Source organism: Kogia breviceps, chromosome 5, assembly GCF_026419965.1.
Source record: "Kogia breviceps isolate mKogBre1 chromosome 5, mKogBre1 haplotype 1, whole genome shotgun sequence".
NCBI lineage: Eukaryota > Metazoa > Chordata > Mammalia > Artiodactyla > Physeteridae > Kogia > Kogia breviceps.
The window spans coordinates 96,895,624-96,909,912 of NC_081314.1; the positions used below are offsets into that span (position 1 = coordinate 96,895,624).

The window sequence follows — 14,289 nt, forward strand, 5'->3', positions numbered from 1 at the left end:
TATTTAGTATTGTGAAAACCTGCATAATATATAGAAAGCTACTTTAAAAATGTGGGAGGATATCTGGAAAAGCAAGTCTCATCTTATTCTGTTTTAATCAACAGAATAAAACAAAAGTACATATGCATTGCTTCCTTGGAATGTTTTCCTGTAGTGATCTCTAATGATTTCTCCCTGCCTTATGTAGAGAATTAATCTGGTCTCCCAGACTGTGGAGATGTGGTTTTGTATTATATGGGTTTTTTTGCTTAAAAATAATTTTTATCCTCTAGTTGAACTGAAGTAATTTGTAAAATAGCAAAGGGCTGTGCAACATTCCAGAACAGCAAGGGAATTCTCTTGCTGGGAGCAACATTCTAGAACAGCAAGGGAATTCATGTGGGAAGTTAGTGGCTATGAGTGAAAATAAAATAGTGGCTAAATCAGCTGTTGATATGTGAAATTGTAAGAAGATGGTTGGATCTGAAAATTCCAACTCATGCTTTCAGTTTTGGGTTTTTTTTTTTTGAATATTGAAGAAAAATCAACTAATATTTACTGAAGGCTTTCTGGGCCTGGTATTATACTAGGTAATTTTCACAAAAGTTTCTAATTTACTGCACTCACAGAACCTTTTGTGAAGTGCCTTATTATTCCTACTTGACCAAAGAAGAACGCAAGATTTTGCTGTTAGAATATGACAAGCCCAGGAATCAAATGTATGTCTTTATGACTTCAAAATTTGAAATTATTAGCCATGTAGAAATTTCACAGATGCATAACCTGACTCTCCCTCAAATTATTTCAACTTCAAACTTCTAATAGAAGGTGCCATTCTGAGAATCTGAACAACTCCAGTGAAAAGAAGTTATGAAACATTTCTCCAATTTCTCCAGAGTTATTTGGCTAGAATATTACACATAGAAAACTTTACATATGGCTATTGATTTTGTTATTACATTTATAAAACCCAGTTTCAATAGTGGCTTTCTCCATGTTTTAGACTGCCAGTAAGATACCCAGCCACATAGTAGGTAAGGTATCAGTGTTTATTAAACTGAACAAAAATCTCTGTCTTCTAAGAACTAGTAGTCTCTCTGTTTAATGTAGGAACCATTTAAGAATCATATGTGATATGGATTACAACTTTGACTTGCTTACTAAAATCCCAGCCCATCTGACAGATTTCTGCTGCTCTGAATTTCCTTTAGTTCCACATTACTCTTACTACTTCCTTATTTAGAAACCTACAAAGGTGGTCTTTTGCCTAACTACTTAAACACCTTTTCTTAGATTTCAGTCTTTAATAATCTATCCTACCATAACCAGTCAACTTGAGGATAGAAGGATGGAGAGGAACATTTGGGTGATAAAAGAAGGAAAGAGAAGCAGAACACTATTATGAAAGCTTTTTTTGCTTTAAAACTGTTGGTGTGAGGCTTGTGTGACTATTTCTAACTCTGAGTGATATGTCTGTGCCTTGTTAGTCTGTAAGAAAAATTTACTGCTTTTCTCATTTACTCTTCCCTACTTTCTCCATCTCCATTCACATACTTGGTCACTCTCTGTGGACATCCTGCCTGGTCTCCTGCCCACTAGTGGAAAGATCCCTGTCTATCCCCAAATTTGTCTTTAGGCTCTCCTCCCGACCCATTTCTCCAGTGTCCTTTAGTCAACACCCTTGGTCTATCTGGACCCTGAATACAGGATATAAAGAATGGAACTTGGGCTTCCCTGGTGGTGCAGTGGTTGAGAATCCGCCTGCTGATGCAGGGGACGCGGGTTCGTGCCCCGGTCTGGGAAGATCCCACATGCCGTGGAGCTGCTGGGCCCGTGAGCCATGGCCGCTGAGCCTGCGCGTCCGGAGCCTGTGCTCTGCAACGGGAGAGGCCACAACAGTGAGAAGCCCGCATACCACAAAAAAAAAAAAAAAAAAAAAAAAAAAAAAGAATGGAACTTTTATAAACTCAAGTGCAATACAATTAACAAAAATGAGATGGAGAGATATCATTGCAGTGAGAATGGGGTGCTGTATACTCAAGAAAATATAAAGCCAAAATTTGATCCAGAGTTAATTTTTAACTCTCAAAATTTCTTTAAGAACATTAGTTCTTAAACAAGATTATTGGAGCCAAGTGAGCATTTCCAGATATGGATCAGAAAAAAGATGGATGTGGCTGGAGACTGATTCTTTTTTCTGGTATTTTTGTTGTTTTAACTGTTACTGTCAGACATTAGTATAGTATACCCAATAAGTCTACACTGGTGGTACAGTAACTTCCCATATGATTGCAGTTTGGAATTCATGCAGTAAAATACTGGATGGAGGCAAATAAAAGAAGGCTACTGCGTGGATCGACAGATCCACTGGTTGTCAACATGGAGTAAACTAGCAAAATGTCTTCTAACTCATTATCATCTTAATCAATGACCCATCCACTATGGCTCTTTGTGCTGTGGATTCTAGAGTGATCTCACACCAAGTGGGCTCCTCTTCTTTTCTGATTTCCTTCGAAGACATTAGTTATACGTGGTAGTCATCTATTAAACTACTCACTTTTGGTGAGCTTTAGGCTTTACTGTCTGTTTCCTACCCCATGTGGCCATCAAAATGGTGTCTCAAAGTCTCCAAGAATCAGTAGAAATTTCCTTGTTGAAAACTGGTTTTCATGGATCATTTATCTTCTGTTATTTCTGCTTTCACATAATTCTTGACCTATGCAGAGTCCTTCCTTTTGTGACAAACTTACCTGTATGTTTTTCAATCCAGCATTTTAGGATTTTAGTTACAGGAGTCTTCCAGAATTCTTATACTACCCCCTTGCCCCTGCTGCAAATGGAATCTGGGCTTCCTTGCTGCTTCAGTTACTGAGGAGGGATTATTTTGGACCAAACTCTATCTTAGAACATTTCAGTAAAGTGATAAATAGTTGGTTTTTCTACTTAGAACACCTAAATTTTAATCATGGCTTCACAAGCTCTTGGCTCTTGAACTTGCAGAATTATTTATTGCTGAGCCTCAGTTTCCTCATTTATGAAGTAATAATAATGATATTACCTTCCTCATAGGATTATTGTAAAGACTAGATATGTGTAATGGGAAATGGGAGTGGTAAAAGAAGCAGACTAAAAGATGATGGAGGGTATTGTGTTTTATTTCTCAAATAAATGGCAGAACTATCATCTTCCCTCTGGAAAGGAAGAAACACAAACGTCCTTAAGCATAAGGGGTCTTATTTTACTGCTTCCTTTACCATATACCAGGAATGGCTCTAGCTTTACTTAAAAAGAGATAGAAGTTAAAGAAAAGAAAAAACAGAGAGAGAGAGAGAGGAAAAAATCCAACACCTAACACTTACTAAACATTTGTCATATGTCAAATTCAAAATGCTTAATATTAAGTATTATTAAGTTGTCAAGACAATCCTCAGAGGTATATTCTATTCTTTCCCCATTATAGAGGTGAGGAAACTGAGACTCAGGTTAAGTGACTTGTCCAAAGTCACACAGTTAGAAATGAATAGAGATAATTCGACTTTTAAGCCTATACTCCTAATTAACATGCTGTTACTGCAGTGTTTATGTATGAAGTCAAGGGTCACAAATAATTTGTGTGAATATTCATATTTGAATATTCCTACTTCCTGATATTCACCCCTCCTCCACCAATAGTGTGGTTGACAGTATTTCACATTTCTATTGAAATATCCTTGTCTCTCTGAAGACATTCCACAGACTAGCAGAATTAAATATTCCCTGTTCTCTGCTCTCAGAGCATTGCACACAAGCTGATAAAACACACATCACCATCTTTAGTTATTTCTCCCCCTGCCTTCCATCCTGTGACTTCCTGAGTACAGAAGTGTTGCCTGATTACCTAACACCCCTTTATGATCATCATTGTTATTATTATTGTTGCCGATATTGCTATTACTTTAATCATCAGAGATGAGCACAATATCTGGTATATTGGAAGGTCTCAATATTTGTTTTTTAAATGGACAGTCTATTAAAATTATTTTTCATACAATTAATAGTTTATTGAGAACCCAAGACCTTCTTACCTACTAATTTTTCATTACTGACTGTGGATTTTTGAAATGTGTTTGCTTCTGGTCCATGCAATTCTGCTGCCTCTTGGCAGCCTTTCAAGGTGCAGGAACCATGCCTGGTCTATTTGTGTTACACTGGTCCCCATATCACCATAGGTTCCTAATAAATCTTCTTTCTAATCAGCTTTTGAAAATGGAGCTTCGTGCTTTTCTGCAGTCAGTTATGAATGTGGCTGTCACTAGAGCCTCCTCTTTAGCTACAACCACCTTTCCAGAATTACGTTTCTTTCCTCAGCTCCATTTATGAGCCTGCAGCTCTCCAGAACCATATGTTGCAGCTGAATTGTGCTTTCCCCTAGTAGCAGGATATCATTTTTTTTAATACCATGTTATTTATTGGTCCCTTGATTATACAAGAAAACTAGGAATCTCACACATGTTAGCAATTGTAGCTCCAGGAGCTAAAGATTTACTAAAGGCAACCATACGTTTCTGAGCCATTTTTCAGATCTCATCTCTTAACTTCCTGGCGATATAGCAGAAGTATAACTAAGCCTGAAACTCGTGCATGCTCCAGAATTGACAGACATTTGTGTGTGTGTGTGTGTGTGTGTGTGTGTGTGTGTGTGTGTGTGTGTGTGTGTGTGTGTTGATCTGAATGAGTACATAATGGGAGAGAATGATGCTTTTAAATTTAGTTGTGTCTTTAATACTCTTACCAGTGTTACATGTCTGTGATCATTTTTCCCCTGGCAAACGTAGTCTTCATTACAAAATCCAGTCATGCAATTTGCATGCTTTGGAGATAAGGCTGAGGCTCTGTCAGAGCACTTAACCACAGGTGTAAAAATGTTGTGATTAAAAAGAGACTGCACATTTAAGTAGGAGTAATTAGAAGTGAATTCTTAATTGCAAAGTTATACAAGCATTTATGCTTTGCTTTGTGATCCTGAGCCTTTGAAAGGTGCTATATAAATGCAAATTGCTTGTCACATCATTCATGCCATGTATTCATGACATTGAAAATGTGCATTTATACTGAACTAAGCTTAATAATAAAATACTAAATATAAAGTATGTATTAAATAGACCTACATTTCCATCAACCAGGAAAGTACATTTCTGTATTTTTCCTTTTTAACATGTACCTGGGCTGATGAAATGCAAGTTCTGTCTTTACATCTGATTAATATAAAAATAGAACTCTTCAGACTGATTAAACTACAAAAATGTAAACAGTTTTTAAAAATATTATTATTGTAGCTTAACAGCATTTAAATTTTCTGAATGTGAACTCACATGTTGGTTGTAGTACCTTTATTGCCTGTTGGTAATCTAAAGAAGGCTTTCTTTCAAGACTTATAGATATGGTAATTTATCAGTTGTTGGAATATTCCGTTGCTATAAATATTTCAGCCTTCTTTATGACCTCTTGGTATAGTTCCCACATCAGGAGTTTGGATTGTGAATTAAGAAATGTAATTTTTATGAATATCAAGGTTTAAAACCACTTGGGAGAGAGTGAGAATCTCATCCTCACAAGGTGGATGCCAGAAAATGATAAACATCAGGTCCCCCTACACCCCATGTTTCATGTGTTTGTCAACAGAAAGAAATTATTTCAGGGAGGTGCTTCTCAGTCACTGATGTGTCATTATGTCATTTGGAGATCTCATTAAAGTATAGATTCTGATTCAGTAGATTTGATGTGGGGCCTGAGATTTTGCATTTCTATCAATAACAAACTTTCTTGTGATGCAGATGCTACTGGTCTACAGACCACATGTGGAATAGTGAGGATTGAGGCAGGGCTCTGCAAACTTTTTCTGTAAAGAACCAGAAGATAAATAGTTTAGCCTTTGCAGGCCATAGGCTCTCTGTCACAGCTAGTCAGTTCTGCTGCTGAAGCACAAAAGAGTCATGGTTGATACATAAATAAGTAAGCATGGTGGTCTTTCAGTGAAACTTCATTTACAGGACAAGAGGCAAGAGGATTTGGCTCCAGGGCTGTAGTTTGCCGAGGCCCGTTTTAGGGAATTATGAGTGTTCTTTTTTTTTTTTTAATATATCCTTTTTTTTTTTTAAGATTTATTTATTATTTATTTATTTAATTTATTTTTGGCTGTATCGGGTCTTAGTTGCGGCACGCGGGATCTTCGCTGAGGCATGCGGGATCTTTCATTGTGGTGCACAGGCTCTTCATTGTGGTGTGTGGGCTTCTCTCTAGTTGTGGCACGCAGGCCGCATAGGCTCTGTAGTTGTGGCAGGTAGGCTTAGTTGCCCTGCAGCATGTGTGGTCTTAGTCCGCTGACCAGGGATCAAACCCACGTCCCCTGCATTGTAAGGCGGATTCTTTACCACTGGGCCACCAAGGAAGTCCCTACTATGAGTGTTCTAAGAAATTAATTTATATTCCAAAATTGCCCCTCTTCAGAGTTAACACAGCAGAGGCTAACTTAAATTCTCGAATAGTCTTCAGTGACAATCTGTCTCTGAAAGTTACTAATAGATATCTATATAGGCCCCATTTGCATTTATCCACCTTCCATTTTCTTCCCCTCCTGGTATCTTTATCTTCTTTCCTCATTCTCCCAGTTGAAGAGCTCCAAGTCAACATTCAATTCCCCATAACCAAAATCCATGGATGCTCAAGTCCCTTATAACAGGGGTCCCCAACCCCTGGGCCACGGACTGGTACCAGTCCGTGGCCTGTTAAGAACTGGGTCACACAGCAGGAGGTGAGTGGCAGGTGAGCAAGAGAAGCTTCATCTGTATTTACAGCCACTCCCCATTGCTTGCAATATTGCCTGAGCTCTGCCTCCTGTCAGCACCATAACTAGATGAATTGATGAAATAGCAGAGGGTTTTGAGGCACAATTGTTAGAGAGGATTAATGAGTCACCGTTGTACACAATCCAAGTTGACGAGTCTACTGATGTTGATAATAAGGCAACAATGCTTGTTTCTGTGTGATATATTTTTCAGGGGGATGTGCATGAGGATATGTTATGTGCACTTTTGTTGCCAACCAACACCGCAGCTGCAGAACTATTCAAGTCCTTGAATGACTACATACCAGGAAAACTGAACTGGTCATTTTCTGTTGGTATATGCACAGACAGAGTGGCTGCCATGACTGGACGGCTTTCTGGTTTCATTACTTGGGTCAAAGAGGTCGCTTCTGAATGTGAGTCTACACACTGTGTCATCCATAGAGAAATGCTGGCTAGCTGAAAAATGTCACCTGAACTTAACAAGGTTTTGCAGGATGTGATTAAAATTATCAACCACATTAAATTACATGACCTTAACTCACATCCGTTCATGCAGCACTGTGAGATGGACACAAAGCACACACATCTTCTCTTATACACAGAAGTGAGATGGCTTTCTAAAGGTAGATCACTGGCCAGAGCTTTTGAGTTACGAGAGCTGCTCCAGAGATTTATTTTAGAAAAAGTCACCACTGGCAGCACATTCCAGTGACACAGAATGCATTACAAAACTTGCCTACTTATGTGACATATTCAACCTGCTCAGCAAACTCAGTCTGTCATCACTTCAGGGGAGAATGACAGCTGTGTTCAAGTTGGCACATAAAGTGGCTTCATTCAAAGCCAAACTGGAATTATGGGGGCAACAAGTGAACATTGGGACTTTTGTCATGTTTCAAACATTAGCAGAGATTTTGAAAGAGACTGAGCCAGGGCCTTCTTTCTCCCAGCTGGTGCATGTTCACATATCTCATCTTTCAAAAGAGTTTGAGCATTACTTCCTAACCACAAAAGACCCCTGAACTGGGAAGGAATGGATCCACGACACATTTGTGAATAAGCCAGGTGAATTGACTTTATCTGTGCTGGAAGAGGATCAACTGCTTGAGATCACAAATGACGGTGGCCTTAAAAGTTTGTTTGAGACAGCTTCAAATCTCCATTACGTCCTGGATTAAAGTCAAGGCAGAATATCCTGAGATTGCCACAAAAGCACTGAAAAGCCTGCTTCCGTTTCCAACATCCTATCTTTGTGAGGCAGGGTTTTCTGCAGTGACAGCAACCAAAACGAGATTACGGAGCAGACTGGCCATAAGCAACACACCTCGGGTGTCACTGTCTCCCAGCATCACCCCCAGATGGGACCATCCAGTTGCAGGAAAACAAGCTCAGGTCTTCCACTGATTCTGCATTATGGTGAGTTGTATAATTATTTCATTACATATTACAATGTGATAATAATAGAAATAAAGTGCACAGTAAATGTAACGCACTTGAATCATCCCGAAGCCATCCCTGCCCCCGCCCCCGGTCCGTGGAAAAATTGTCTTCCATGAAACCGGTCCCTGGTGCCAAAAAGGTTGGGGACTGCTGTCTTATAAGTATAAAATGGCATAGTAGAGCCGGCCCTCCAGTCCTCCCGTTCTGCACCCACGAATTCAACCAACCTTGGATTGAATTTGTTCCGAACCTGGTTGAATCCAATACTCGGTTGGTTGAATCTGTGGATGTGGAAGCCGCATAGCTGGAGCTCCGATTGTAAATATCAGATGTTATTTAATATACTCAGAATCCTCAAGAGTCTCCTCAAAGAGCAGAGCAGTAGACCAATAGAGTTTTATATTTATTGGATGATCTCTCTCTTGTTCTTTTTTCCACGTGGAATCCGAATTCTCAAATAAACCCACACAAACAACCAGTGTTGTTTACCAAAGGTAAACTGTCCAATCAGATTATTTACATCCAATCCTTTTTTTAATCGCAGTCAAGATCAGAGTCCTTCTTCTAGACAGACCTTTTTATCTTTCCAATTATCTAGCCTCCCTCAGTTCTTCCAATGGCTGTGTCATTTGACAACTCCAGAGCTGATATTTCATTACAGTGATCAGGTAGGCGGGTTTACTCTTCCCCAGAATGACCAGCCTCGGTACTAATGTCTAAAGTACCCTTTACCTTATTTTTACATTTCAGAGGAAATAAAATTAAGGAATGTGCCAAATTGTGTTAGAAATTTTTAACATTAACTACTAGGACTGTTAATATCACAGTAAATATTTTACTGTTAATATCACAGTAAAATACTAGGTTATTGATAGGGCAGATTCATTAATTTCACTAGTAAATAGTCAAGAACTTTGAAAGAATTTATATATAATTTATCTTTAAATACAAGATATAACAATTAAACAGTTTTAGTAGAAATAATGGATTAGGAGTTAAATAAACTATAGCCTGAGGGCCAAATACCACTCACTTCTAGTTTGTGTGTGGCCTGCAAGCTAAGATTGTTTTTGTTTTACTTTTTGAAAAGGTTGTAAAGAAAATCAAAATACGAATAATATTTTGTGCCACTTGAAAATTGCACGAAATTCAAATTTCAGTTTCTATAAATTAAGTTTTATTGGGACACAGCGACACCTGTTCATTTGTGTATCGTCTGTATTATCTATTTATCTTTTATCTATTTATCTATTATCTACTTGGGCACTACAGTGGCAGAATTGATTGCAGCAGAGGCTGTGGCTCTCAATATTTAGTGTCTGTCCATTTATAGAAAAAAGTTCGGCAACCTCTAAGTTAGGTGAAAACATAACATGTCTTATGACATATCTATGTGCTTCACTAAAACTTGATTAACATCAGTTAGTTAAAACAAAACTAAGAAGGTTGAGCACAATGCATGTGGTATTTGGAAGAATGGAAAAAATTGTTTAAAATATCTGGATCCTGTCTAGTTCACAATATAAGAACAGATTTATAAAAATTAACACTTAACACATCCTTACTGTTTGTCAGCCATATGCTAAGAACTTGTGGGTCTTATATTTTATATTACAGCTAGTCAACTGGCATTATCTCATAACCCACAATTACCATTTGGAATAGGCACCATTGTGATCCTTATTTTGGCAATGAGGAGGTGAGACTTAAGTTAAATGACTTGCCCCATGTCACCCAACCAGCAAATGGCAAAGTCAGATTTCAACAGAGACGATTTAACTCTTGAGATCAATATTTTAACCCTATAATATAGTTCATCAACTTTTTACAAAGATAGTACAGTTGTCCCTTGGTGTCTGTGGGGGATTGGTTCCAGGACATACCCCCCTCCCCAACAATACAAAAACCTGAGGACGCTCAAGTTCCTTATGTCAAATGGCATAGTACAGTTGACCCTTGAACAACTCAGAGGTTAGGGGTGCTGACCCTCCTCACATTTGAAAATCTGTGAATAAATTAGAGTTGGCCCTCTATATCAATTCTTCTATGTCCAAGGATTCAACTTTGGATCGTGTAGTACTGTGGTATTTACAATTGAAAAAGCTCTGCGTATAAATGGACCCGAGCAGTTCAAATCCTTGATGTTCAAGAGTCAGCTGTATTTGCATATAACCTATTCACGTCTTCCCATATACTTTAAATCATCTAATCATCTTTATATCTTCCATATACTTTAAATCATCTTTATACAATGTAAATGCTGTGTAAATAGTTGTAAACACAATGTAAATACTATGTAAATAGATGCCAGTGTGCATCAAATTCAAGTTTTGCTCTTTGGAACTTTCCGGATTTTAAAAAAATATATTTTTGATCTGTAGTTGGTTGAATCTGTGGCTGTAGGACCCACCAATATGGAGGGCCAACTGTACCAATTTGCTTATACACATATTGATCATTTCAGTAACATGTATGTGGGAAATATCCATTTGCTCACTATCTTGTGATCTTCTGGCCTGAATGTGGTCTTGTTCAATTTGAGAGGAAATGGAACTCCTGTAGATTATTATTAAAGTCACTGAGGTATACACTTCTTTTAAAATTGATTCTCCTATTTCCCTTAGGAGTGACTGTGAAGTAAAATGACAACAGGCAGGTTGAAGTTTAATCCAGGTAAGATGGAAGCTTTTGGAGAAGCTGAAGAGTATTTTCTTTACACTGAATTAAAGTCTTCACAGAGCAGAAGTGATTTAGGATGGTGCCTCAGAAAAGAGAAACTTTGCATTATGCTTTGCGTAGCACACAAGTTGTGACCATTTTTTTTTTAACCTGGTGGCCTCATTACAATTCTTAAAGGCTGATAACCTTTACTTAAATACCTTTTTTACAATGCCATGTTTATGCATGTATGCATACGTAAAATCAGATGAGCAAGGGAGCACAGTCAGGGCTCTCAAAGCTGAAATTAGATGCATCACCAGCTTTTTCCTCCACCAAAAATTTAGCTAGCACAGAAAACAATAGGCCACGTGCATAAAGCAATTAGTGATATCAAGGCCTGGACAATCACCTAATTCTGTAGCAAGCTACTTTAGACTGGATTATTTATTTACCCTTGCATTATTTTACTGTGCCAGTGGGATTTCTTAGGGCTGAAGGAGAGTTAATTCTGCTGGTAGGCATGATCTTTATGCAATTCCACTGTTGGAATTATATCTATTGGGATAAATGTGGCATTCATTGTAGATTAAAAAGGTTCTTTTGTTTGGAGTTGAGGAAATAACAAGGAGAGTGTTTTGAATTCTGTTTGTTTGGTTTCTTTCCCCTCTTATTGCATCACACATTTCCACTGCTGACCTTCAGGCAGGCCTCTTTGTAGAGGTTTTTGCCCAAATGATTTGTGAGGGTCTTTTGAGTGGGTAATTGGACATTCAGTTGGAAGCTTTATTTTGACAGTGGGCTAATAGGTTAATTCTGTATTCAAAACCAGACATGTTTGTTTGTTTGTTTGTTTGTTTTAAATAATGAGTTGTCAAGCCAATTCCCATTTTCCAGGCATTTTGCTTTCTTTTGATGGCAGGCAATTTGGTAAACAGATCATGTTATTTAACTGTATTCACTTCTTCATCCACAGCAGAAATCTTGTCTCTCCTCTAAAGAGAAACTTAAATATGATATTTATAATTCACATGAAGGCTGTAGGAGCTAGCATCAAGTGCTTATGATTATATTCAGATGATAAGAAAATGTAATGAAAGTCTAGTAGAGCTTGCTTATTACTGTTGGCCTCAAGTGCAACATCATTTAAATTCAAACGACACTGCCCTCTACTATGAAAAACTGTCCAAAGGGCAAAGAATTGTCTCTAGGGCTATGCATTGATGTACATTAAACCTTGGTAGAGAATACATTTTCATTGACAGTATGAAAGAGAAAACCAGAGTGTTTTTTGGAAAACTACTTATTTTAGTAAATAATTTCCAAATGATTTCATTAGATAATTGAGGCTTTTCAAATATGAATATACAGAGAATTAGGACAGAAAGTTGAATAGTGACATTTAGTAATGCCTCACCATGAAAACAGTCTTGGCTACCACTCTAAAAGAGAACAAATAATTATTAAAACCCCATCATCTTATTTTATTAGGGGCCATGGTCTATTAAGTTTCCTATATCCTGATAAAAATGTGACTTTTTCCTTAGCAGTACTATGAATAATACAAATCTAATATCGTATTTCATTTTATTAACCAAAGGAAGACAGCACACACACACACACACACACACCACATCAGACTGCTCTAAGGGGAAAAAAAATCAGCAAACAAAACAAAACAACTGAACAAGGATATAAAAAAAGCAGAAAACATTAGGAGGGGAAAACATCAACTAATTTCTCTGGACAATCACCTAAATCTGTAGCAAGCCACTTTATAGTGGGTTATTTATTTACCCTTGCCTTATTTTACTGTGCTAGTGAGATATATAGAGAAAAGAAAACAGAAGCCTAAAAATATTTAAGAATATTATTTCTTAAATATTGATGAACATCTGTATCAAATAATATCTGACTTCTTAGGCAAAAAGTATACACACATTTCTTAGAGAATGTTAGGAAATAGTTTTGAAAATATTGGTGGAATGGTAAAAAAAAACTTCTTTAATTTTTTTCCATTTTTAAAAATATTAAAGTGATATTTTTGTCACTGATTTGATAAATAATCATGAACATTTATCTTTACATTAATTTATCATGGTTTTGCTTTAATTATCTTTAAAATGAAATGTGGACAAAATAGTATTTACCCTGTTTACCTCATGGGATACTGACAGTGTCAAAGGAAAGATCTTGTTAAATATATCAACTTTATTTCAATTTGTTTCCAAGCTACCCCAAAATATTTTAAATAAACCGAGTATTGTATTTTCTTTAAGAAAACACACAGAAGTTTATTTTTTAGTGGAAGGAGAAAGTAAATAATGTTGACCAAATTCAGATCAATTCAGTTAAGCAGTTATTTCTGACTCTCTCTCAAAGAAAGTAATGCAGTGGCAAGAAAACAGGTATTCACAATTATATGTGATTTAAGAAAAATGAGTAAATGTTCCCAAGTGTTAAGACACTGCTCTTCAGCTCCTGACCCGTTGTCCCCATATCCCTATGTGCCACTGAGTTCTAGTATCATCCAACGAAACCCAATTTGCTCTCTGTCTTCCTTTAGTGTTTTGCCCCAATGCATTTTATCCCATTAGACCATTATACTTAGATAATTCCTTATTTACTACTACCCAAGTTTTGATTTTCCTTAGTCTGACCCTTGGTTTTTCTGATTAGATCATCAAGCTTCTCTCTCTCCCTCCTTTTTATTTTCTGAAGAACTAACCCATCCTTACCTAATCAGGCCATCTTCTCCATAAGTATCTCAAATGTGGAGCATATTTGAATGGCGCCAAATAGGCATCGTGGATAAGCTCAGTTACTTCTTCCACCTGACAAAACAGATCTTCCATTCTGAAATACAGTGCACTGCAAATAACTGAGAAATAACATGTTGAAAGGTAAAATGAGATAGCACAAGCACAATGTTTTGATCCACACACAAAATCTGACTTTTGGTCTGTTGAAACCTTTCCAGTCTCTTGTTTGTTTGTTTGTTTATTTTTTCACATCTTTATTGGAGTATCATTGCTTTACAACCTTGTGTTAGTTTCTGCTGTATAACAAAGTGAATCAGCTATATGTATACATATATCCCCCTATCCCCTCCCTCTAAATTTTCATATGGAATAACTAAAAATATGATTAGTCACTTTGGATTAATAATTTATTCTCATTTTCCTTAAAAGTAGATTTGACATTTATCCTCTCTAAACCACATCATTACTTCTGCATAGTAAATTCCTTCTTCCCTTCTGCCTTTTTCCTTTCCTTTCTTGCTAGTTTCTGCATTCTCTCTCTCTCTGAAATAAAACTTCTCTTGAACAACAAGAGTACAAATAGCCATGAAGATAATATACATCTAGAGACTACAAACAGAAATG

The 14,289-nt window shown here is 37.1% G+C and overlaps 1 protein-coding gene across 1 annotated transcript in view; it reads left to right on the top strand.

The window, feature by feature from the left end:
* The window catches only part of LOC131757746 (SCAN domain-containing protein 3-like), a 721,112-nt gene that overhangs the window by 280,649 nt on the left and 426,174 nt on the right, over positions 1-14,289 (top strand). The window contains exons 5-6 of the mRNA XM_067034715.1: positions 7,017-8,221; positions 10,870-10,918. Of these exons, the coding sequence (XP_066890816.1) occupies positions 7,017-7,265 (249 nt within the window). The 3' untranslated portion in view covers positions 7,266-8,221; positions 10,870-10,918. The remainder of the gene's footprint in view (positions 1-7,016; positions 8,222-10,869; positions 10,919-14,289) is intronic.